At 46.0% G+C, this 27,155-nt stretch overlaps 1 protein-coding gene and 1 long non-coding RNA gene across 2 annotated transcripts in view; both read right to left on the bottom strand.

The window, feature by feature from the left end:
• LOC110485340 (axin-1) overlaps positions 1 to 5,684 on the bottom strand; it is a 38,460-nt gene extending 32,776 nt beyond the window's left edge. The window contains exons 1-3 of the mRNA XM_036939863.1: positions 5,480 to 5,684; positions 2,994 to 3,585; positions 2,474 to 2,588 (exon numbers count right to left, since the gene is read on the bottom strand). Of these exons, the coding sequence (XP_036795758.1) occupies positions 2,474 to 2,588; positions 2,994 to 3,508 (630 nt within the window). The 5' untranslated portion in view covers positions 3,509 to 3,585; positions 5,480 to 5,684. The remainder of the gene's footprint in view (positions 1 to 2,473; positions 2,589 to 2,993; positions 3,586 to 5,479) is intronic.
• A 7,408-nt stretch (positions 5,685 to 13,092) lies between these two features.
• Positions 13,093 to 27,155, bottom strand: part of LOC118938142 — a 14,230-nt gene continuing 167 nt past the window's right edge. Inside the window, exons 1-2 of the long non-coding RNA XR_005035406.1 lie at positions 27,126 to 27,155; positions 13,093 to 13,130 (exon numbers count right to left, since the gene is read on the bottom strand). The exon at positions 27,126 to 27,155 is cut by the window's right edge and continues 167 nt beyond it. This is a non-coding gene — a long non-coding RNA (uncharacterized LOC118938142). The remainder of the gene's footprint in view (positions 13,131 to 27,125) is intronic.

Below are 27,155 nucleotides of genomic sequence, written 5' to 3'. Positions count from 1 at the left end.
CAACCATCTGCCTGGTCAGTGAAAGGATATTAACAACGTGCTCTCAACCATCTGCCTGGTCAGCGAAAGGATATTAACAACGTGCTCTCAACCATCTGCCTGGTCAGCGAAAGGATATTAACAACGTGCTCTCAACCATCTGCCTGGTCAGCGAAAGGATATTAACAACGTGTTCTCAACCATCTGCCTGGTCAGCGAAAGGATATTAACAACGTGTTCTCAACCATCTGCCTGGTCAGCGAAAGGATATTAACAACGTGTTCTCAACCATCTGCCTGGTCAGCGAAAGGATATTAACAACGTGTTCTCAACCATCTGCCTGGTCAGCGAAAGGATATTAACAACGTGTTCTCAACCATCTGCCTGGTCAGCGAAAGGATATTAACAACGTGTTCTCAACCATCTGCCTGGTCAGCGAAAGGATATTAACAACGTGTTCTCAACCATCTGCCTGGTCAGCGAAAGGATATTAACAACGTGTTCTCAACCATCTGCCTGGTCAGCGAAAGGATATTAACAACGTGTTCTCAACCATCTGCCTGGTCAGCGAAAGGATATTAACAACGTGTTCTCAACCATCTGCCTGGTCAGCGAAAGGATATTAACCTGTTAGAGCTCTAGGGGCGCTATTTCATTTTTGGATAAAAAACGTTCCCGTTTTAAGCGCGATATTTTGTCACGAAAAGATGCTCGACTATGCATATTCTTGACAGTTTTGGAAAGAAAACACTCTGAAGTTTCAGAATCTGCAAAGATTTTGTCTGTAAGTGCCCCAGAACTCATTCTACAGGCGAAACCAAGATGATGCATCACCCAGGAATTAGCAGAATTTCTGAAGCTCTGTTTTCCATTCTCTCCTTATATGGCTGTGATTGCGCAACGAATGAGCCTACACTTTCTGTCGTTCGCCCAAGGTCTTAGCAGCATTGTGACGTATTTGTAGGCATATCATTGGAAGATTGACCATAAGAGACTACATTTTCCAAGTGTCCGCCTGGTGTCCTGCGTCGAATTCGGTGCGCAATTGCCAGCTGCTTCTACTTTACCATTTGATTCAGGGGAGAAAGCATGTGTCCAAGAACGATGTATCAATGAAGAGATATGTGAAAAACACCTTGATGATTGATTCTAAACAACGTTTGCCATGTTTTCAGTCGATATTATGGAGTTAATTTGGAAAAAAGTTCGCGTTTTGAGGACTGAATTTTCGGATTTTTTTTGGTAGCCAAATGTGATGTATAAAACGGAGCTATTTCTAATACACAAGGAATCTTTTTGGAAAAACTGAGCATCTGCTATCTAACTGAGAGTATCCTCATTGAAAACATCAGAAGTTCTTCAAAGGTAAATGATTTTATTTGAAGGCTTTTATGTTTTTGTTAATGTTGCGTGCTGGATGCTAACGCTAATGCTAACGCTAAATGCTAACGCGAAATGCTAACGCTAGCTAGCTACTTTTACACAAATGATTGTTTTCCTATGGTTGAGAAGCATATTTTGAAAATCTGAGATGACAGTGTTGTTTACAAAAGGCTAAGCTTGAGAGATGGCATATTTATTTCATTTGCGATTTTCATAAATAGTTAACGTTGTGTTATGCTAATGAGCTTGCTGATAGATTTACACAATCCTGGATACAGGGGTTTTTTCATAGCTAAACGTGACGCAGAAAACGGAGCGATTTGTCCTAAACAAATAATCTTTCAGGAAAAACTGAACATTTGCTATCTGAGAGTCTCCTCATTGAAAACATCTGAAGTTCTTCAAAGGTAAATTATTTTATTTGAATGCTTTTCTGTTTTTTTGTGTAAATGTTGCCAGCTGAATGCTAATGCTAAATGCTACGTTAGCCTACAATACTGTTACACAAATGCTTGTTTTGCAATGGTTGAGAAGCATATTTTGAAAATCTGAGATGACAGTGTTGTTAACAAAAGGCTAAGCTTGAGAGCTAGCATATTTATTTCATTTCATTTGCGATTTTCATGAATAGTTAACGTTGCGTTATGGTAATGAGCTTGAGTCTGTATTCACGATCCCGGATCCGGGATGGGGAGATCAGAAAGGTTAACAACGTGTTCTCAACCATCTGCCTGGTCAGCGAAAGGATATTAACAACGTGTTCTCAACCATCTGCCTGGTCAGCGAAAGGATATTAACAACGTGCTCTCAACCATCTGCCTGGTCAGCGAAAGGATATTAACAACGTGTTCTCAACCATCTGCCTGGTCAGCGAAAGGATATTAACAACGTGCTCTCAACCATCTGCCTGGTCAGTGAAAGGATATTAACAACGTGCTCTCAACCATCTGCCTGGTCAGTGAAAGGTTATTAATAAAACAACCACTTCCTGTGCCAACATCACGTACTGATTGGTTGATGCACTGCTTCCTGTTCCAACACCACATAATGATTGGTTGATGTATTGCTACCTGTTGGAACATCCCATAATGATTGGTTGATGCATTGCTACCTGTTGGAACATGGCCGGGTCCAGATGCAGTCGAACCACACAGTCTCTGATGAAGCTCTTAGTAGCTGGTTTAATCTGCCTCGACACGATGCCGTTACTATCCTGGATATACTTCCTGGAAAGAGACAGAATACAGAGATGAGAGAGAATACAGAGATGAGAGAGAGAATACAGAGATGAGAGAGAGAATACAGAGATGAGAGAGAGAATACAGAGATGAGAGAGAGAATACAGAGATGAGAGAGAGTATAGACAGATGAGAGAGAGTATAGACAGATGAGAGAGAGAATAGAGAGATGAGAGAATAGAGAGATGAGAGTGAACGAGAGAGAGAATAGAGATGAGAGAGAGAGAGAATAGAGAGACTAGAGAGTGAAAGAGAGAAAGAGAGAGAAGAGAGAGAATAGAGAGTGATAGAGAGAATACAGTGTGATAGAGGAGAGAGAAGAGGGAGAAGAGAGAGTGATAGAGAGAAAGAAAGAGAGACTAGAGAGATGAGAGAGAGAAAAGTCATCCCTACCTGTAAATGGCCTTGGCCAGCTTGGGCCTCTTCTCCTGGCTGCTCTTCCTGAATCCAGAGCAGGCGAACCAGAAGTCCAGCTGGTCCCCACAACCCTCCTGTCTCAGGAAGCCCCTGAACAGCTGGATGCCCTCTTGGTCATCCAGGAGAGAGTGGAGCGACTCCGCCCACTTCAGGTAGGGAGGCGTGGGGGAGGCGCTGCCCTCAGGCTCGTACCCTAGGTCCAGGTCCGGCCGCCTGGGGGTGGCCGAGGAAGGGGACTCGCTACTACGGAAGGAGGGGTCTGTTTTGGAGGGGGGGTAGCAGGTGGACTGGGTGGGGGGGCGGCCTCCATGGCTGGAGGGGAGGTGGTGGGGGTCACGGTTGTCCCCCTCTTCTCCAGGGACAGGGGGTCGAGGGGCGTGCTCTGTGAAGTGGCTGTGGGGCTCCACCCCCATCCCCACCCCTAGACCCCCCAGATGGTCGCCCCCTACCACCCCCCTGTACGCCCCCTGTGGGTCTCGGACCACACTCATGTCTCTGGTCGGGGACCACTGGGTCGAGCACCGGTCACACCCACACCTCTAGAACAGCTGGAGATGAGAGGTTCTTCCTGTGGTGGAAGAGGAGAGGGGGAGGAGTTAGAGAGGGGGAGGAGTTAGAGAGGAATGGTCCTACCTGACAGAAGAGGAGAGGGGGATGAGTTAGAGAGGGTGATGAGTTAGAGAGGGGGATGAGTTAGAGAGGAATGGTCCTACCTGACAGAAGAGAGAGGAGAGGAGAGGGGGATGAGTTAGAGAGGAACAGTCCTACCTGAGAGGAGAGAGAGGAGAGGGGGATGAGTTAGAGGGGAATGGTCCTACCTGACAGAAGAGGAGAGGGGGATGAGTTAGAGAGGAATGGTCCTACCTGACAGAAGAGAGAGAGAGGAGAGAAGAGGGGAATGGTCCTACCTGACAGAAGAGAGAGAGAGGAGAGGAGAGGGGAATGGTCCTACCTGACAGAAAAGAGAGAGAGGAGAGGAGAGGGGAATGGTCCTACCTGACAGAAAAGAGAGAGAGGAGAGAAGAGAGGAATGGTCCTACCTGACAGAAGAGAGAGAGAGGAGAGAAGAGAGGAATGGTCCTACCTGACAGAAGAGAGCGAGAGGAGAGAAGAGGGGGGTGGTCCTACCTGACAGAAGAGAGCGAGAGGAGAGAATAGGGGGATGGTCCTGAGAGGGTCAGAGCTGAACTACAGAGTGAAGGAAGGAGAGGGTCAGAGCTGAACTACAGAGTGAAGGAAGGAGAGGGTCAGAGCTGAACTACAGAGTGAAGGAAGGAGAGGGTCAGAGCTGAACTACAGAGTGAACATACTGATCACAGATTGACCCTGGGCGAAAAGAGGGAGAAGAGCAGAGAGACAGAGGATGGGAGAGGTGAAACTGAAATAATACTTATTATCTGAGTGAGAGAAAGAGGACAGAAGAGAAGAGGAACAAGGGAGGAATGTCCTGTCGTGTTAATAACGTGATTCAGGACGATAAGCTGCGATGTGTTTACACTATAAAACACCGAACCGCTGGTCTTCCCTCTACAGACACAATGAATTAAGGTTTACCTCCCGTCACCGGGAACATGTTTTGAAGCAAATAACTGGCTAACTCATCAAAAAGAGGTTGTACCTGGCACCTGCTAGCAGAGCCATGCTGCTTTCAACTTCCACAATGACGGCTGACAGCAAGGACCAACACCGGACTGGTTAGGAAATACGGTCATTATAAACCACCGGTTAGTTGTTAGTCAGGTAGCACCGTAATAGCTCATCAAAACAGAAGTTATGGTTAAACAAGATTTAACAGTGGATAACTAACGTTAGCTAATAGCTAGTTAGCTTCGTTACATTAACGTCGCCGGTACGTACGCGTTAGTTAGCTGCCCGTTTAACAAAAACATAGCTAGATCCTCCGGTACCGTAGCCAGCCGGTTAGTCCAGTCCTCTCGCTTCCTCCGGTACCGTAGCCAGCCGGTTAGTCCAGTCCTGTCGCTTCCTCCGGTACCGTAGCCAGCCGGTTAGTCCAGTCCTGTCGCTTCCTCCGGTACCGTAGCCAGCCGGTTAGTCCAGTCCTCTCGCTTCCTCCGGTACCGTAGCCAGCCGGTTAGTCCAGTCCTCTCGCTTCCTCATTCATCTCGGCCTCCCCGAAAGACGGTGGCAACAAACTCCACACAAGACGGGCCTGCTGCCTTCCCTGTCCTCCACTCAGCCCCTTGAGGTGGCCCGCAACACACTACTTTAACACAGTCAACATGAGCCAGATGACTAAACTAACCCGGACGGGATACGAACATCCCGACGCCGTTTGATCGATCAAAGCGCAACCAGCCCCTTCGATCACGGATCAAAACACACAAGAAGAAAGCGAAGGCACGTTTCACTCCCCCCCGCCGCTTGGCTAAAGGGCTAACAAGCTACCTAAAAACATAAAACCAAAACATCCCGTATTTAGCGGCTTAAAGTATACAACCTACCGTATCTGAAAGCCCGTACCCCGTTTTCCACCGCATCGGGGATAGTGGCGAGAACAGTAGTGTGTGAAACGCGGCATAAGGACAACTTGGGTAGTATTAAAACGTGAAAGACAACAAGCCTTTCCGTCTTGCCCTCTCAACTCCCCGTGGCCATGGAGGTCTCCAAATACACTCCAAGCAGAGAGAGAGAGAATGACGGTCGGTGTTCGCTAAGTATCGAGTGTGTGTCTAACAGCGCCTCGTCCGTTCGGAAATACACACTACACCGGGAGAGAGGACACACAACACCCGGAGAGAGGAGCACATTGGAATGTCCCGTGGAGCGAATGTTAAGAACATTGCCAATAAACATTTGCCAATTTTAATAAGAAACCAAATATGATGTAGTTATTGAATTGACTCAATTAATAAACACAGGATGGATAATGGTACAGAATATTGGTTAAATTGTTGGGTTTATTCAGGAAAGATTAAAGAAGACAAAAAAAATTATCTCAATCCTGAAAAAAATCATTTCTGTCCTCGTGCAGGAAAGGGCTATAAGGTCCTTTTAGAAATGATCGATTTGACTACACAATGAATACACTGATGACACCCGTTACATTACATACGAGATAGAATGTCTAGAAAAATAACCAAGCAATTACAAACCACTGATCAATAAGCAGAATCGAAGATTCGATACTTTTCTTGCAATGTGAACCGAATGGCAAATTAATAGAATGACGTGGCCCAACGCGCACCTTTGAAAGGTTTTACAGGGTCCAACACAGCGGCGACTAGAAACACGTTCCACATGACAGTATGTGCTCAATAAAAACAGCCAGGTAGAGACGAACCAAAAGCAAAAGTAGCCTCTTGTCTTCGCTTACAAAAAAACATTTAAAAAAGAAAGATAGTCCCTACAATTAAATAGACAAAAAAAGTAAACCAGAAACAACAGCCCAAAACAGACATTATATAAACGAAGAAATCTGTATAAATCTACCTTTCCGCTGTTGCTGCTCCGGTTGCCTTGGCGCAGAACCCATCTCCAGAGTGACTGACAGCAGGACAGCGCGAGAGCATGCCGCCGACAGTCGAGCTGTCAGTCACACGCCTGTAGCCAGTAAGTCAGGCGTCGACCTGTGGAGAGAAGGGGGGAGGGTGCGAAGGAGGAAAGAAAGAGAGGAGAGAGGGAGAGATCGGAAAGGAAGGAGGGAGACTCAATAGTAAAACCAAGTCATTATACTCATAGTTACTTGGCCAGTGCAATCAACCATAGTCTATGTATTCAAACATTAGAAAGATACTATAATTCTAGTTATACAGTACACCAGTCAAAATGTTGGACACACCTACTCATTCAAGGGATTTACTTTATTTTAACGTTCTTCCACACATCAAAACTATGAAATAACACATATGGAATCATGTAGTAACCAAAAAAGTGTTAAACAAGTCTATATATATTTTAGATTATTCAAAGTAGCCATCCTTTGCCTTGATGACAGCTTTGAACACTCTTGGCATTCTTTCAACCAGCTTCATGGTGTAGTCACCTGGAATGCTTTTCCAACAGTCTTGAAGGAGTTCCCACATATTCTGAGCACTTGTTGGCTGCTTTTCCTTCACTCTACGGTCCAACTTATCCCAAACCATCTCAATTGGGTTGAGGTCGGGTGATTGTGGAGACCAGGTCATCTGATGCAGCCCTCTATCACTCTCTTTCTTGTTCAAATAGCCCTTACACAGCCTGGATGTGTTGGTTCGTTGTCCTGTTGAAAAGCAAAATGATATTCCCACTAAGCACAAACTAGATGGGATGGTTTATCGCTGCAGAATGCTGTGGTAGCCATGCTGGTTAAGTGTGCCTTGAATTCTAAATAAATCACAGTGTCACCTGCAAAGCACCCCCACACCTCCTCCTCCATGCTTCACGGTGGGAACCACACATGCAGAGATCATCCGTTCACCTACTCCAGGTCTGACAAAGACACGGCGGTTGGAACCAAAAATCTCAAATTTGGACTCAGACCCAAGGACAGATATCCACTGATCTAATGTCCATTGCTCGTGTTTCTTGGCCCAAGCAAGTCTCTTCTTATTATTGGTGTCCTTCAGTAGTGGTTTCTTTGCAGCAATTCGACCATGAAGGCCGGATTCACGTGGTCTCCTCTGAACAGTTGATGTTGAGATGTGTCTGTTACTTGAACTCTGTGAAGCATTTATTTGGGCTGCAATATGTGGTGCAGTTAATTGTTGTTTTCTGAGGCTGGTAACTTTAATGATCTTATCCTCTGCAGCAGAGGTAACACTGGGTCTTCCTTTCCTGTGACGGTCCTCATGAGAGCCAGTTTCGTCATAGCTCTTGATGGTTTTTACAACTGCACGTGAAGAAACTTGACATTTTCCGGATTGACCGCCCTTCATGTCTTAAAGTAATGATGGACTGTGTCACTTGTGTTATTGACTGTACGTTTGTTTATGTGTAACTCTGTGTTGTTGTTTTTGACGCTCTGCTTTGCTTTATCTTGGCCAGGTCGCAGTTGTAAATGAGAACTTGTTCTCAAGTGGCCTACCTGGTTAAATAAAGGTGAAATAAATAACAAATAACAAATAAACTGTCGTTTCTCTTTGCTTATTTGAGCTGTTCTTGACATAATATGGACTTGGTCTTTTACCCAATAAGGTTATTGTCTGTATACTAGAGGTCGACCGACTAATTAGGGCCAATTTCTAGTTTTCATAACAATCGGTAATCAACATTTTTGGACGCCGATTATGGCCGATTACATTGCACTACACGAGGAGACTGCGTGGCAGTAACAGGCTACCTGTTACACGAGGGCAGCAAGGAGCCAGGGTAAGTTGCTAGCTAGCATTAAACGTATCTTATAAAAAAAAATCAATCTTCACATAATCACTAGTTAACTACACATGGTTGATGATATTACTAGGTTAACAACCTTGTCACAACACAACTGATTGTCTAAGAAGGAAATAAATTCCCCAAATTAACTTTTAACAAGACACATCTGTTAAATTGAAATGCATTCCAGGTGACTACCTCATGACGTTGGTTGAGAGAATGCCAAGAGCTGTCATCAAGGCAAAGGGTGGTTACTTTGAAGAATCTCAAATATAAAATATATTTAGATTTGTTTAACACTTTTTTTGGTGACTGCATTATTCCATATGTGTTATTAAATCGTGTTGATGTCTTCACTATTATTCTACAATGTAGAAAATAGCAACAACAAAAAAAAGAATGAGTAGGTGTGTCCAATCTTTTGACTGGTACTGAATGTAATTCAAATAGGTCTATGTTTTACAAATGCCTATTATAGCAAAAATGTAAATCATCGTTACCTTGAAACAGCCAAACGTCCTGTATGGTACTGAATGTATTCAAATAGGTGTAAATCATCGTTACCTTGAAACAGCCAAGCGTCCTGTATGGTGTGCCACTCCTCTCCAGTGGATGGGTGTTTTCCTCCTCTCCCCATCCCAGACCTGCAGGTGGACCACCAGGTCAGCAGAGGGGGCTCTGCTCTGTCCATACAGATAACAGAGGAGGGGTTCCACACCTGGCTGCTGCTAGGACCTCTCTCCATACCGCCCTTTGGAGAGAGAGAGAGAGATAGTTCAAACAGGTGTCACTATTGGGGAGGGAGGAGAGAGGGGGGAGAGGAGGGGGAGGGAGAGGAGGAGAGGGAGAGGGAGAGGGGTGGAGAGGGGAGGGAGAGAGAGGGGAGGGAGAGAGGGGAGGGAGAGAGAGGCGAGGGGGAGAGGGAAGGGAGAGAGGGGAGGGAGAGAGGGGAGGGAGAGAGTCAGGGAGAGAGACGGAGAGAGAGAGAGAGAGACAGAGAGAGAGAGAGAGAGAGAGAGAGTTCAAACAGGTGTCTCTTTTGGGGAGAGAGAGAGAGCGGGGAGAGGAGGGAAGAGAGAGAGAACTCCTAGTAGTTTGGTTTCTGCCACTTCCTCAGTTGTCTAGCTGCACTCCCGGTAGTTTGGTTTCTGACGCTTCCTCAGTTGTCTAACTGCGGTCCCGGTAGTTTGGTTTCTGACGCTTCCTCAGTTGTCTAACTGCGGTCCCGGTAGTTTGGTTTCTGACGCTTCCTCAGTTGTCTAACTGCGGTCCCGGTAGTTTGGTTTCTGACGCTTCCTCAGTTGTCTAACTGCGGTCCCGGTAGTTTGGTTTCTGACGCTTCCTCAGTTGTCTAACTGCGGTCCCGGTAGTTTGGTTTCTGACGCTTCCTCAGTTGTCTAACTGCGGTCCCGGTAGTTTGGTTTCTGACGCTTCCTCAGTTGTCTAACTGCGTCCCGGTAGTTTGGTTTCTGACACTTCCTCAGTTGTCTGGCTGCACTCCCGGTAGTTTGGTTTCTGACACTTCCTCAGTTGTCTAGCTGCACTCCCGGTAGTTTGGTTTCTGACGCTTCCTCAGTTGTCTGGCTGCACTCCCGGTAGTTTGGTTTCTGACACTTCCTCAGTTGTCTGGCTGCACTCCCGGTAGTTTGGTTTCTGACGCTTCCTCAGTTGTCTAACTGCACTCCCGGTAGTTTGGTTTCTGACGCTTCCTCAGTTGTCTAACTGCGGTCCCGGTAGTTTGGTTTCTGACACTTCCTCAGTTGTCTAACTGCGGTCCCGGTAGTTTGGTTTCTGACGCTTCCTCAGTTGTCTGGCTGCACTCCCGGTAGTTTGGTTTCTGACACTTCCTCAGTTGTCTGGCTGCACTCCCGGTAGTTTGGTTTCTGACGCTTCCTCAGTTGTCTAACTGCGGTCCCGGTAGTTTGGTTTCTGACACTTCCTCAGTTGTCTAACTGCGGTCCCGGTAGTTTGGTTTCTGACGCTTCCTCAGTTGTCTAACTGCGGTCCCGGTAGTTTGGTTTCTGACGCTTCCTCAGTTGTCTAACTGCGGTCCCGGTAGTTTGGTTTCTGACACTTCCTCAGTTGTCTAACTGCGGTCCCGGTAGTTTGGTTTCTGACACTTCCTCAATTTGTACTCCCTCCATACTTAATTGTATCCCATGCTGTTTTGGCCTTTTCTTAGTGGAACAGACCAACATAACTTTCTTGGTATTTAAAACAAGTTTGTTCTGGCAAACCCACTCCCTGATATTCTCCAAATCTCCTTGTAGAGCTGTACCTGTTGAACCGATTGTCTTGCTGCATAAATTGTTGTATCATCTGTAAATATAGTAGCTTGAGTTTCAGATAAGGCATAAGGAAAGTCATTAGTATATATTAAATTAAGAAGTGGCCCAAGGCAACTGCCCTGCGGTAATTCCACAGTTTAAAGCATGAGGGGAAGAAAATTACCCGTTGATACAGGTGGACTGTTTCCTGTCAGTTAGATATGACTGTACCCAATTCAATGCTACTTCCTTATAACCATAATGCATTTCATTTTTGTCAAAATGATCTCCTGATCCACTAAATCAAATGCTGCAGTAAAATCTAAAAATAGTACACCCACAAACCTGCCATTATCCATAGCATTGAGCCACTGGTCGGTCATGTCAACCAATGCAGTGGTAGTGCAATGGTTTTTGTGATAAGCATGCTGATTGGCTGTAATAAGATCATTCTTTTCCATGTACTCCCATATTTGTCTACTCACAATTACCCTCCAATATCTTACTGAGTGAAGGGAGTAGATGAGTGAAGGGAGAGAGGGGAGAGGAGGGAGAGAGACAGGGAGAGTGAGGAGTGGAGGGAGAGAGACAGGGAGAGTGAGGAGGGGAGGGAGAGAGACAGGGAGAGTGAGGAGAGGAGGGAGAGAGAAGAGGGAGAGAGAGAGAGAGGGGAGAGAGACAGGGAGAGTGAGGAGGGAGGGAGAGAGAAGAGGGAGAGAGAGAGAGAGGGGAGAGAGACAGGGAGAGTGAGGAGGGAGGGAGCGAGAGGAGGTGAGGGAGAGAGAGAGAGAGAGCGAGAGAGAGAGGAGGGAGAGAGAGAGCAGGGAGAGAGACAGGGAGAGAGAGGAGGGGAGGGAGAGAGAGAGGAGGGGAGGGAGAGAGAGAGGGAAAGAGGAGGGAGAGAGAGAGAGAGGGGAGAGAGACAGGGAGAGTGAGGAGGGAGGGAGAGAGAGGAGGTGAGGGAGAGAGAGAGAGAGAGAGAGCGAGAGAGAGAGAGAGAGAGAGCAGGGAGAGAGACAGGGAGAGAGAGGAGGGGAGAGAGAGAGAGAGAGAGAGAGAGAGAGAGAGAGGGGGGGGGGTAGAGAGAGACAGAGAGGGGGGGGGTCAAGTAGGTAGCTTAACTAATGGGGAAGGAGATCGATAGGGAGAGAGAATTGGGATTGGATAGAACAGAGGAGAGAGACAGACAGACTCCAATTTCTGTAACCAGAGTCATATCTCAGTCTGTGTAAACTCTATATAACTCATCTGTAGTCCAGACTAGAGTCATATCTCAGTCTGTGTAAACTCTATATAACTCCCCTGTAGTCCAGACCAGAGCCATATCTCAGTCTGTGTAAACTCTATATAACTCCCCTGTAGTCCAGACTAGAGTCATATCTCAGTCTGTGTAAACTCTATATAACTCCCCTGTAGTCCAGACCAGAGCCATATCTCAGTCGGTGTAAACTCTATATAACTCATCTGAAGTCCAGACTAGAGTCATATCTCAGTCTGTGTAAACTCTATATAACTCATCTGTAGCTACTGTCTGTCTGTTGGTGTTGTTTATCCTCCAGGTCTCTGTCTGTCTGTTGGTGTTGTTTATCCTCCAGGTCTCTGTCTGTCTGTAGGTGTTGTTTATCCTCCAGGTCTCTGTCTGTCTGTTGGTGTTGTTTATCCTCCAGGTCTCTGTCTGTCTGTTGGTGTTGTTTATCCTCCAGGTCTCTGTCTGTCTGTTGGTGTTGTTTATCCTCCAGGTCTCTGTCTGTCTGTAGGTGTTGTTTATCCTCCAGGTCTCTGTCTGTTGGTGTTGTTTATCCTCCAGGTCTCTGTCTGTCTGTTGGTGTTGTTTATCCTCCAGGTCTCTGTCTGTCTGTTGGTGTTGTTTATCCTCCAGGTCTCTGTCTGTCTGTTGGTGTTGTTTATCCTCCAGGTCTCTGTCTGTCTGTTGGTGTTGTTTATCCTCCAGGTCTCTGTCTGTCGGTGTTGTTTATCCTCCAGGTCTCTGTCTGTTGGTGTTGTTTATCCTCCAGGTCTCTGTCTGTTGGTGTTGTTTATCCTCCAGGTCTCTGTCTGTCTGTTGGTGTTGTTTATCCTCCAGGTCTCTGTCTGTCTGTTGGTGTTGTTTATCCTCCAGGTCTCTGTCTGTCTGTTGGTGTTGTTTATTCTCCAGGTCTCTGTCTGTCTGTTGGTGTTGTTTATCCTCCAGGTCTCTGTCTGTCTGTTGGTGTTGTTTATCCTCCAGGTCTCTGTCTGTTGGTGTTGTTTATCCTCCAGGTTTCTGTCTGTCTGTTGGTGTTGTTTATCCTCCAGGTCTCTGTCTGTCTGTTGGTGTTGTTTATCCTCCAGGTCTCTGTCTGTCTGTTGGTGTTGTTTATCCTCCAGGTCTCTGTCTGTCTGTTGGTGTTGTTTATCCTCCAGGTCTCTGTCTGTCTGTAGGTGTTGTTTATCCTCCAGGTCTCTGTCTGTTGGTGTTGTTTATCCTCCAGGTCTCTGTCTGTTGGTGTTGTTTATCCTCCAGGTCTCTGTCCTCCTCTAGGAGGCTACATGGCTGGCATGTCAAACATATTACCATCACTAAAGAGTTGATGTATCGCTTTGCTTACACATTACACATCCATACACACATTACACACACACACACAGTACACATCCATACACACATTACACACACACACACACACACACACAGTACACATCCATACACACACACACACACACACACACACACACACACACACACACACACACACACACACACACACACACACACACACACACACACACACACACACACACACACACAGTACACATCCATACACACATTACACACACACACACACACAGTACACATCCATACACACACACACACACACACACATACACACACACACACACACACACACAGTACACATCCATACACACATTACACACACACACACACACACACACAGTACACATCCACACACACATTACACAGACACACACACAGTACACACACACACACACACACAGTACACATCCATACACACACACACACACACACACACACAGTACACACACACACACACTCACAGTACACACACACACATTACACACACACACTCACAGTACACACGTACACACACAGTACACACACACACACACAGTACACACATACACAGTACACATGCACACACTCACAGTACACACACACACACACACACACACACACACACACACACACACACAGTCCCCAGGGTGGAGCCAGTAGAGTATCAGGATAGAGAGAGTAGATGATCAGTCTGACCTTTATCATATCTACTGGGGCATGTTGCTACTTATTAATCACTAATGACCCCACTGGGACTGGGACTGGGAGTGTGTGTGTGTGTGTGTGTGTACTGTGAGTGTGTGCATGTGTACTGTGTGTGTGTGTACTGTATGTGTGTGTGTACTGTGTGTGTGTTTGTGTGTGTGTGCGTGTCTGTGTGTGTGTGTGTGTGTGTGTCCTAAGGGAACTTCGGTTGAGCCCTCAGCTGAACAAAAGGTCACCTCACTGGGGGGGGGGGGGGAGACACAACTGCCCCTCCCCCCTCCCCTGCTCCTTGAGGATGTGAATGTGTGTTTAATCTTCTTGCTGCCCCCTCAAACCCTCCCACCACCTCTTCTGCTCTGCATGTAACCTCACCCACCCACACACACACCCACACTCTCTCTCTCTCTGCCATTGTCTCTCCGGTGTAATGATGTCTGTGGGTTGTTTTAGAACTGTGATCAGGTGGACTACAGGACGGTGATGCCGTAAAGCAATAAAATACATTCTACACCACACACACACACACACACCTACACACACACACACACACACACACCTGCTGAGCTCAAGGAATGGGTCGACGACACACACACACACACGGGTACACACACACACACGGGTAAACACACACGTACACACTCACATCCATGATGCAATAATGATTAAATCAGAACCACTATAATAACCAAGACAGATAACAATCACAATATAGACCCACATATCCCAGACTGTCTGGCGCTAGGTGTGTGTGTGTGTGTGTGTGTGTGTGTGTGTGTGTGTGTGTGTGTGTGTGTGTGTGTGTGTGTGTGTGTGTGTGTGTGTGTGTGGTACTGTCCTTGAGGATAGTTCCTTTGTCATAAAGAATGGCTCGGTAACCGTGGCGACTTTGGGAAACGTTTACGTGACCCATGGATTGCGGTTGTCGTGAGAGATGATGCTGAAAAATCTGTGATGTCATTGTCTCCTCCTTACGATCAAAGGCCTAGACTAGGGTCTAGTCAAGACTATTGAGGAACACCCTTAATCTGTGGGTCCTAGACTAGGGTCTAGTCAAGACTATTGAGAAACACCCTTAATCTGTGGGTCCTAGACTAGGGTCTGGTCAAGACTATTGAGAAACACCCTTAATCTGTGGATCCTAGACGAGGGTCTAGTCAAGACTATTGAGAAACACCCTTTATCTGTGGGTCCTAGACTAGGGTCTAGTCAAGACTATTGAGAAACACCCTGTATCTGTGGGTCCTAGACTAGGGTCTAGTCAAGACTATTGAGAAACACCCTTAATCCGTGGATCCTAGACTAGGGTCTAGTCAAGACTATTGAGAAACACCCTTAATCTGTGGGTCCTAGACTAGGGTCTAGTCAAGACTATTGAGAAACACCCTTAATCCGTGGATCCTAGACTAGGGTCTAGTCAAGACTATTGAGAATCACCCTGTATCTGTGGGTCCTAGACGAGAGTCTAGTCAAGACTATTGAGATACACCCTTTATCTGTGGGTCCTAGACTAGGGTCTAGTCAAGACTATTGAGATACACCCTGTATCTGTGGGTCCTAGACGAGGGTCTCGTCAAGACTATTGAGAAACACCCTGTATCAGTGGATCCTAGACTAGGGTCTAGTCAAGACTATTGAGAAACACCCTTTATCTGTGGCTTCGAGACGAGTAAAACTATTGACAAAACAGCGTTTAGCTACCCAGGAAAGGGCTAAGAATTGCCCATGTTAATATATGTACCCTTAGAAATAAGGTTAATTAATTCAATAGATTGCTAATATCGGATAACATTCATATACTGGCCATCTGAAACTGACATAGATAATTATTTTGATGATACAGCAGTAGCAAAACAGGGATATAATGTAACATCTACAGAGAAGACAGGAATGCCTATGGTGGAGGTGTAGTTGTTTATATTCAGAGACAACACTACTGCTACTTCCTGTTAAGATTAAAAAAGGATCTCATGTCAAATGCTGTTGAAGTAGTATGGCTACAGGCCATCTGAAACTGACTCAGATAATTATTGTGATGATACAGCAGTAGCAAAACAGGGATATAATGTAACATCTACAGAGAAGACAGGAATGCCTATGGTGGAGGTGTAGTTGTTTATATTCAGAGACAACAGCTGCCTCTTCCTGTTAAGATTAAAAAAGGATCTCATGTCAAATGCTGTTGAAGTAATATGGCTACAGGTTCACTTGCCTCGACTAAACTCTTCTTTTGGGGTTCTGCTACGGGCCAAGTGCCAACAGTCAGTATCTGGATAATATGTGTTGCAACGAGGTGCAATGAGGTGTGTGATGTAAACAGAGAGGTCTATTTATCAGGGTGACCTGAACAGTGACTGGTTAGCAACTAGCTGTCCTCTCTAGAGGAATCTTCTAACTGTGACTGATGCCTGTAATCTAACCCAGATTATCACTCAGCCAACAAGAGTGTGACTGATGCCTGTAATCTAACCCAGATTATCACCGAGCCAACTACAGTGTGACTGATGCCGGTAATATAACCCAGATTATCACTCAGCCAACAAGAGTGTGACTGATGCCAGTAATATAACCCAGATTATCACTCAGCCAACAAGAGTGTGACTGATGCCTGTAATATAACCCAGATTATCACTCAGCCAACTACAGTGTGATTTATGCCTGTAATATCACCCAGATTATCACTCAGCCAACTACAGTGTGATTGATGCCGGTAATACAACTCAGATTATCACCCAGCCAACTACAGTGTAAACCAATAGTGTCGGATCTATGACATCCACTTGTATTGATCATATTGTCACTAATGCTGCAAAGCTTTGCTCCAAACTAATATAAATTCCCATTGGCTGTAGTGACCATAACATTTTTGTCAATAACAAGGAAAGTGCCAAAGGTTTGGGCCTAAAGTAAATTCATAAGAGATCAGACAATATATTTTCTCAGGACTCTGTTGTTGTTGTTGAAGATGTAAACATGTACATGTTGGTCTGATGTGTTTGAGGAAGTGAACCAAGATGCAGCACTGGAAATATTTGTAAAATTATTCATGGCAATTGTTAATACCTTAACTGTTAGAACCCTGTTAGAACCCTGTGAGAACTGTTGGAACCCTGTTAGAACCCTGTTGGAACCCTGTGAGAACTGTTAGAACCCTGTTAGAACCCTGTGAGTACTGTTAGAACCCTGTTAGAACCCTGTTAGAACCCTGTGAGAACTGTTAGAACCCTGTGAGAACTGTTAGAACCCTGTGAGAACTATTAGAACTCTGTGAGAACTGTTAGAACCCTATGAGAACTATTAGAACCCTGTGAGAACTGTTAGAACCCTGTGAGAACTGTTCGTACCCTGTTAGAACCCTGTTAGAACCCTGTTAGAACCCTGTGAGAACTATTAGAACTCTGTGAGAACTGTTAGAACCCTGTGAGAACTATTAGAACCCTGTGAGAACTGTTAGAACCCTGTGAGAACTGTTCGGACCCTGTTAGAACCCTGTTAGAACCCTGTTAGAACCCTGTTAGAACCCTGTTAGCTTGATGAGGAATTGAAACATTTTATGGTTCAAAGACGTGATGCAAAAAAGTCAGGCTGCTCAGCTGATTGGTTGACGTGTTGTGCATGGAGACATATTGTGACTAAACTTAGCAAAAACAAGAAGAAATGATAATTACCAAACCGAGATAAATGACGTAAAACACAATGGGAAAAGACGCTGGAGTACCTTAAATGATATAACGGACAGAAAACCCAATTCATCTCCGTCCGTCTTTGAAGTTGAAAGGTCACCGATAACAAAACCTTTTGATGTTGCCCGTCATGTTAAATGGCTGTTTCACTACTAAAACTGGAGAGGGAAAAAAAAAAACTCTGAAATTAAATGACAATGTTGAACAGTGAACCATCATACTAATATATAAAATATCTAACAGGGAAAGAGAAGGATTGTTGTTTTGAATTTGGTCAAGTTAGTGTTGGAGAGGTAGAGAAACTACCTCAGCATGCATATAGAGAAGGGCACTCAACTTGTACTGCACTGACTCAGATGACTGCTGATTGGTTAAAATAACAGGATGACATTGGAGCTGTATTGTTAGATTTCAGAGCAGATTTTTAATGTTATTGAATAAACTAACTTGCTGTGGCTTTACATCACCTGCCATCACACGGCTGGAGAGTCATTTAACCAATAGAACCCAGAGAGTTCTTCAGTGGAAGCTTCTCTAACATCAGATATGTACCGTGTGCAGTGTCTCTCAGGCAAGTTGGGGCGTTACATTTAACCAATAGAACCCAGAGAGTTCTTCAGTGGAAGCTTCTCTAACATCAGATATGTACCGTGTGCAGTGTCTCTCAGGCAGGTCGGGCCGTTACATTTAACCAATAGAACCCAGAGAGTTCTTCAGTGGAAGCTTCTCTAACATCAGATATGTACAGTGTGCAGTGTCTCTCAGGCAGGTTGGGCCGTTACATTTAACCAATAGAACCCAGAGAGTTCTTCAGTGGAAGCTTCTCTAACATCAGATATGTACCGTGTGCAGTGTCTCTCAGGCAGGTCGGGCCGTTACATTTAACCAATAGAACCCAGAGAGTTCTTCAGTGGAAGCTTCTCTAACATCAGATATGTACCGTGTGCAGTGTCTCTCAGGCAGGTTGGGCCGTTACATTTAACCAATAGAACCCAGAGAGTTCTTCAGTGGAAGCTTCTCTAACATCAGATATGTACCGTGTGCAGTGTCTCTCAGGCAGGTCGGGCCGTTACATTTAACCAATAGAACCCAGAGAGTTCTTCAGTGGAAGCTTCTCTAACATCAGATATGTACCGTGTGCAGTGTCTCTCAGGCAGGTTGGGCCGTTACATTTAACCAATAGAACCCAGAGAGTTCTTCAGTGGAAGCTTCTCTAACATCAGATATGTACAGTGTGCAGTGTCTCTCAGGCAGGTTGGGGCGTTACATTTCTCTATGTTTATAAATGATTTTACCACTGGTCTTACACCAAGCTAGGACGGCATGCGGATGATTCCACACTCTACATGGCAGCACCCAAAGCCAGTGAGCTCACTGATATTCTAAATAAGAATGTCAGAATGGGTGATGTAATAATAACCTGGTCACAGTCAGTATCAGAATGGGTGATGTAATAAAGAACTGGTCACAGTCAGTATCAGAATGGGTGATGTAATAATAAACTGGTCACAGTCAGTGTCAGAATGGGTGATGTAATAATAAACTGGTCACAGTCAGTATCAGAATGGGTGATGTAATAAAGAACTGGTCACAGTCAGTACCAGAATGGGTGATGAAATAATAAACTGGTCACAGTCAGTGTCAGAATGGGTGATGTAATAATAAACTGGTCACAGTCAGTATCAGAATGGGTGATGTAATAATAAACTGGTCACAGTCAGTATCAGAATGGGGGATGTAAAAATGAACTGGTCACAGTCCGTATAAGAATGGGTGATGTAATAATAACCTGGTCACAGTCCGTATCAGAATGGGTGATGTAATAATAACCTGGTCACAGTCCGTATCAGAATGGGTGATGTAATAATAAACTGGTCACAGTCAGTATCAGCATGGGTGATGTAATAATGAACTGGTCAGTATCAGAATGGGTGATGTAATAATAAACTGGTCAGTATCAGAATGGGTGATGTAATAATGAACTGGTCACAGTCAGTATCAGAATGGGTGATGTAATAATGAACTGGTCACAGTCAGTATCAGAATGGATGATGTAATAATAAACTGGTCACAGTCAGTATCAGAATGGGTGATGTAATAATAAACTGGTCACGGTCAGTATCAGAATGGGTGATGTAATAATGAACTGGTCATGGTCAGTATCAGAATGGGTGATGTAATAATAAACTGGTCACAGTCAGTATCAGAATGGGTGATGTAATAATAAACTGGTCAGTATCAGAATGGGTGATGTAATAATAAACTGGTCAGTATCAGAATGGGTGATGTAATAATAAACTGGTCACGGTCAGTATCAGAATGGGTGATGTAATAATAAACTGGTCACAGTCAGTATCAGAATGGGTGATGTAATAATGAACTGGTCACAGTCAGTATCAGAATGGGTGATGTAATAATAAACTGGTCACGGTCAGTATCAGAATGGGTGATGTAATAATCAACTGGTCACAGTCAGTATCAGAATGGGTGATGTAATAATGAACTGGTCAGTATCAGAATGGGTGATGTAATAATAAACTGGTCAGTATCAGAATGGGTGATGTAATAATGAACTGGTCACAGTCAGTATCAGAATGGGTGATGTAATAATGAACTGGTCACAGTCAGTATCAGAATGGGTGATGTAATAATGAACTGGTCACAGTCAGTATCAGAATGGGTGATGTAATAATGAACTGGTCACAGTCAGTATCAGAATGGGTGATGTAATAATGAACTGGCCACAGTCAGTATCAGAATGGGTGATGTAATAATGAACTGGTCACAGTCAGTATCAGAATGGGTGATGTAATAATGAACTGATCACAGTCAGTATCAGAATGGGTGATGTAATAATAAACTGGTCACGGTCAGTATCAGAATGGGTGATGTAATAATGAACTGGTCACAGTCAGTATCAGAATGGGTGATGTAATAATGAACTGGTCACAGTCAGTATCAGAATGGGTGATGTAATAATAAACTGGTCACAGTCAGTATCAGAATGGGTGATGTAATAATAAACTGGTCACAGTCAGTATCAGAATGGGTGATGTAATAATAAACTGGTCAGTATCAGAATGGGTGATGTAATAATGAACTGGTCACAGTCAGTATCAGAATGGGTGATGTAATAATGAACTGGTCACAGTCAGTATCAGAATGGGTGATGTAATAATAACTGGTCACAGTCAGTATCAGAATGGGTGATGTAATAATAAACTGGTCAGTATCAGAATGGGTGATGTAATAATGAACTGGTCACAGTCAGTATCAGAATGGGTGATGTAATAATAAACTGGTCAGTATCAGAATGGGTGATGTAATAATGAACTGGTCACAGTCAGTATCAGAATGGGTGATGTAATAATCAACTGGTCACAGTCAGTATCAGAATGGGTGATGTAATAATCAACTGGTCACAGTCAGTATCAGAATGGGTGATGTAATAATCAACTGGTCACAGTCAGTATCAGAATGGGTGATGTAATAATCAACTGGTCACAGTCAGTATCAGAATGGGTGATGTAATAATCAACTGGTCTTTAATAAATCTAAAACTAAATGCATTGTATTTGGCTCTAAACATTCTCTAAGACCTTAACTGACGTGGTGCATAGAGGATGTGAGCGCTGAGGAAGCTGAACTCCAAGGTATAACATTGTATGGTCAATTATCATGGTCAAGTCATATTGACTAATTTGTTGTTTAGATGAGGAGAAGTTATCATGGTCAACTGTTAGACTAGGTTGTTGACTAGGTTGTTGTGAAGATGGGGAGGGATATTGTCTGTTATAAAAATATGTTCTGTGTTTCTGACACAAAGATCAACTGTACTAGTTGTCCAGACTCTAGTCTTGTCCCATCTCGATGACTGTCTGGTAATATGGTCAGGTGCAGAAAAGAAAGACCTAGCAAAGCTGTCTCAAAACAAAACAGCACGTCTTGCCCTTTAACTACACACATATAACTAACATCAACAACATGGATGATAGTCTTTCTGGTTGACGGTTGACCAGAGATGTACTGCTTCTCTTTTAGTTATGGTAAATATTACTGTGGCGAAAAGTCCCAATTGTCTGGATAATCAAATCACATTCAGCTCACACACCCCTACATACCCCACAAGACATGCCACCAGGGGTCTCTTCAGACACCCATACATACCCCACAAGACATGCCACCAGGGGTCTCTTCAGACACCCATACATACCCCACTAGACATGCCATCAGGGGTCTCTTCAGACACCCATACATACCCCACAAGACATGCCATCAGGGGTCTCTTCAGACACCCATACATACCCCACTAGACATGCCACCAGGGGTCTCTTCAGACACCCATACATACCCCACAAGACATGCCATCAGGGGTCTCTTCAGACACCCATACATACCCCACAAGACATGACATCAGGGGTCTCTTCACACACCCATACATACCCCACAAGACATGCCATCAGGGTTCTCTTCACACACCCATACCTACCCCACAAGACATGCCACCAGGGGTCTCTTCACACACCCCTACATACCCCACAAGACATGCCACCAGGGGTCTCTTCACACACCCATACATACCCCACAAGACATGCCATCAGGGGTCTCTTCACACACCCATACATACCCCACAAGACATGCCATCAGGGGTCTCTTCAGACACCCATACATACCCCACAAGACATGCCATCAGGGTTCTCTTCAGACACCCATACATACCCCACAAGACATGCCACCAGGGGCCTCTTCACACACCCATACATACCCCACAAGACATGCCATCAGGGTTCTCTTCAGACACCCATACATACCCCACAAGACATGCCACCAGGAGTCTCTTCACACACCCATACATACCCCACAAGACATGCCACCAGGGGCCTCTTCCCAAGTCCAAAACGGGAATGGTGAGGGGACACACACACATAGAGACACCCTTTGTCTGTGTGTCCTAGACGAGAGTCTAGTCAAGACTATTGAGATACACCCTTTGTCTGTGTGTCGTGGTCTCGGGGTCCTTTGTTGCAGCTGCCATGGCGGATTTAGGCGTCCGTACGGGCCTGACTGAAACAGGCTTTACCTCCTCTCACACAAAGAGCCATTTAAACGCTGAAAGGACGACTGAAGTCTTCATTATATATACCTCCCGGAGAAAGAGAGAGGAACCTCGGGGGCGAGGAGGAGAACACATTGCGTCCCAGATGACACCCTATTCCCAATACACCGAGTCGACAAATAATTAGGAACACCTGCTCTTTCCATGACATACGTCCCAATACACCGAGTCGACAAATAATTAGGAACACCTGCTCTTTCCATGACATACGTCCCAATACACCGAGTCAACAAATAATTAGGAATACCTGCTCTTTCCATGACATACGTCCCAATACACCGAGTCGACAAATAATTAGGAACACCTGCTCTTTCCATGACATACGTCCCAATACACCGAGTCGACAAATAATTAGGAACACCTGCTCTTTCCCATGACATACGTCCCAATACACCGAGTCGACAAATAATTAGGAACACCTGCTCTTTCCCATGACATAACGACTGACCAGGTGAATGTTAGGATCTCTTATTGATGTCGTCTGTTAAATCCACTTCAGTCAGTGTAGATGAAGGGGGAGGAGACGGGTTAAATACGTTTTTTTTTTAAAGACGAGACATGGATTGTACGTGTGTGCCATTGAACGGGAAGGACAAAAGATTTAAGTGCCTTTGAACGGGGTACCGGTTTTAGTGTGTCAAGAACTGCCACGCTGCTGGGTTATTCACGCTCAAGGATGTATCAAGAACGGTCCACCACCCGAAGGACATCCAGCCAACTTGACGCAACTGTAGGAAGCATTGGAGTCAACATGGGTCAGCATCCCTGCGGAAACGCTCTCGACACCTTGTAGAGTCCATGCTCCGACGACTTGAGGCTGTCCTGAAGACAAAGGGGGTTGTGCAACCCAATATTAGGAAGTTGTTCCTAATGTTTTGTACACTCAGTGTGTAGCGCACAATTTTTTACCGGAGCCAATAGGGTAGTAGTGCACTACGTAGGGAATAAGGCACCATTTGGGATGCAGACTGTTTGGAGAGGGTTGGTTCGTAGCTAAACAGCCATGGAGGACGGTTGTTTGGAGAGGGTTGGGTCGTAGCTAAACAGCCATGGAGGACGGCTGTTTGGAGAGGGTTGGTTCGTAGCTAAACAGCCATGGAGGACGGCTGTTTGGAGAGGGTTGGGTCGTAGCTAAACAGCCATGGAGGACGGCTGTTTGGAGAGGGTTGGGTCGTAGCTAAACAGCCATGGAGGACGGCTGTTTGGAGAGGGTTGGGTCGTAGCTAAACAGCCATGGAGGACGGCTGTTTGGAGAGGGTTGGGTCGTAGCTAAACAGCCATGGAGGACGGCTGTTTGGAGAAGGTTGGTTCGTAGCTAAACAGCCATGGAGGACGGCTGTTTGGAGAAGGTTGGTTCGTAGCTAAACAGCCATGGAGGACGGCTGTTTGGAGAGGGTTGGGTCGTAGCTAAACAGCCATGGAGGACGGCTGTTTGGAGAGGGTTGGGTCGTAGCTAAACAGCCATGGAGGACGGCTGTTTGGAGAGGGTTGGGTCGTAGCTAAACAGCCATGGAGGACGGCTGTTTGGAGAGGGTTGGTTCGTAGCTAAACAGCCATGGAGGACGGCTGTTTGGAGAGGGTTGGGTCGTAGCTAAACAGCCATGGAGGACGGCTGTTTGGAGAGGGTTGGTTCGTAGCTAAACAGCCATGGAGGACGGCTGTTTGGAGAGGGTTGGGTCGTAGCTAAACAGCCATGGAGGACGGCTGTTTGGAGAGGGTTGGGTCGTAGCTAAACAGCCATGGAGGACGGCTGTTTGGAGAGGGTTGGGTCGTAGCTAAACAGCCATGGAGGACGGCTGTTTGGAGAAGGTTGGTTCGTAGCTAAACAGCCATGGAGGACGGCTGTTTGGAGAAGGTTGGTTCGTAGCTAAACAGCCATGGAGGACGGCTGTTTGGAGAAGGTTGGTTCGTAGCTAAACAGCCATGGAGGACGGCTGTTTGGAGAGGGTTGGGTCGTAGCTAAACAGCCATGGAGGACGGCTGTTTGGAGAGGGTTGGGTCGTAGCTAAACAGCCATGGAGGACGGCTGTTTGGAGAGGGTTGGGTCGTAGCTAAACAGCCATGGAGGACGGCTGTTTGGAGAGGGTTGGTTCGTAGCTAAACAGCCATGGAGGACGGCTGTTTGGAGAGGGTTGGGTCGTAGCTAAACAGCCATGGAGGACGGCTGTTTGGAGAGGGTTGGTTCGTAGCTAAACAGCCATGGAGGACGGCTGTTTGGAGAGGGTTGGGTCGTAGCTAAACAGCCATGGAGGACGGCTGTTTGGAGAGGGTTGGGTCGTAGCTAAACAGCCATGGAGGACGGCTGTTTGGAGAGGGTTGGGTCGTAGCTAAACAGCCATGGAGGACGGCTGTTTGGAGAAGGTTGGTTCGTAGCTAAACAGCCATGGAGGACGGCTGTTTGGAGAAGGTTGGTTCGTAGCTAAACAGCCATGGAGGACGGCTGTTTGGAGAGGGTTGGGTCGTAGCTAAACAGCCATGGAGGACGGCTGTTTGGAGAGGGTTGGGTCGTAGCTAAACAGCCATGGAGGACGGCTGTTTGGAGAGGGTTGGGTCGTAGCTAAACAGCCATGGAGGACGGCTGTTTGGAGAGGGTTGGGTCGTAGCTAAACAGCCATGGAGGACGGCTGTTTGGAGAGGGTTGGGTCGTAGCTAAACAGCCATGGAGGACGGCTGTTTGGAGAGGGTTGGGTCGTAGCTAAACAGCCATGGAGGACGGCTGTTTGGAGAGGGTTGGGTCGTAGCTAAACAGCCATGGAGGACTGCTGTTTGGAGAGGGTTGGGTCGTAGCTAATCAGCCATGGAGGACGGCTGTTTGGAGAGGGTTGGGTCGTAGCTAAACAGCCCACAACATGTGTTAAGAGTCACGAAGCATCAAACTAAGGAGACGAGCACGACTTGTTGGTTTATTGTGTTGAGATAGTAGAATAGTAGCTATCATCCGTATTCTGTGGGTTCTACAGCACACAGACAATCCTAACAGCTAACGAGAGAAAGGCTGAGATCTGTCTCTCTCTTCTCAGAGCTCCACACAGGCTCATTACCGAGTAATAACCAGAAAAAGAAGGGAAAAAAACTGGAAGAAAAAAAAGCATAGAAACCTTTAACGTCTGAGAAGTGTTTAAACCCATTCATTCATCCCCTGTTCTTTTTCAGCCCGGCTTGGGCCCATAAAGAGGACTGTCAGCGTGTCTGCCATGGCTTCCTACTGATGTGTATTGAGACAGTGTGAATATAGAGAGACCAAAATGGCCTCCTCCTCCTCCTCCACCTCCTCCTGCAAGGCTGGATTAGCTACACTGGATTAAAAGATTTACCTCCTGCTGCTTATTCAAATATTGTTTCACGTATTGTCATCAACAGTCTTGGAGACTCTACCTACTGCCCGGTCGAGAGAGAGAGAGAAAAAAGAACCCTACATTAAACCTAGTTTAGAAATCGGAAATGTTTCCTGTCTATAACAGTCTAACAAAGGAGTTCTATTTGATTGGGGAATGAGAATGTGGAATCGGAACATCGTGGGTTGGTAAAACAATGGAGGAGAGTTCTGAGGCATTCCGCAGCCAAGGAAGAGCGGATGGGGTGGAAGGAGATGGAGGGTAGAGATGGAGCAGGATGGAGCAGGATGGAGCAGGATGGAGCAGGATGGAGCAGGATGGAGCAGGATGGGGTGGAAGGAGATGGAGGGTAGAGATGGAGGGTAGAGATGGAGCAGGATGGGGTGGAAGGAGATGGAGGGTAGAGATGGAGCAGGATGGGGTGGAAGGAGATGGAGGGTAGAGATGGAGCAGGATGGAGCAGGATGGAGCAGGATGGAGCAGGATGGAGCAGGATGGGGTGGAAGGAGATGGAGGGTAGAGATGGAGGGTAGAGATGGAGCAGGATGGAGCAGGATGGGGTGGAAGGGGATGGAGGGTAGAGATGGAGCAGGATGGAGGGTAGAGATGGAGCAGGATGGAGCAGGATGGAGCAGGATGGAGGGTAGAGATGGAGCAGGATGGAGCAGGATGGGGTGGAAGGGGATGGAGGGTAGAGATGGAGCAGGATGGAGGGTAGAGATGGAGCAGGATGGAGCAGGATAGAGCAGGATGGAGCAGGATGGGGAGAAGAACCCCAGCAAGGCGAAGATGTAAATAAATGCGTCAGGAAAGCCTGTGGTGATCTTCGCTACGAGGTCTTTTTCCTGGAGACTCTCCTGGCAGTCAAACCAATTGATGTGGTTCCTTTGATGTGGATAAAGGGCTTCTGGAGACAGAAGGACCAGGATGAAAGGAGCGCAAGAAACAGAAGAAAAAAACTAACTGTTATTAGATTAGAAGACGAACACGACAACAAAACGGGTCGGACGACGCCGACACCGTGGCGGGGGAGACGGGCTTCGTTGTTTTGGAGGTTCCGTTGGCATACGGACGGTGGGAGGGCGGTGGCAGCGACACGGTAAACGGGGATTCTTACCGTGGCGATGATGTGGCGGGGTCGGTGGTG

This window comes from Oncorhynchus mykiss, chromosome 13 (assembly GCF_013265735.2).
Source record: "Oncorhynchus mykiss isolate Arlee chromosome 13, USDA_OmykA_1.1, whole genome shotgun sequence".
Taxonomy (NCBI): domain Eukaryota; kingdom Metazoa; phylum Chordata; class Actinopteri; order Salmoniformes; family Salmonidae; genus Oncorhynchus; species Oncorhynchus mykiss.
Note: the sequence above shows the minus strand (reverse complement) of the source record. Positions and strands in the feature narration are given on the sequence as shown.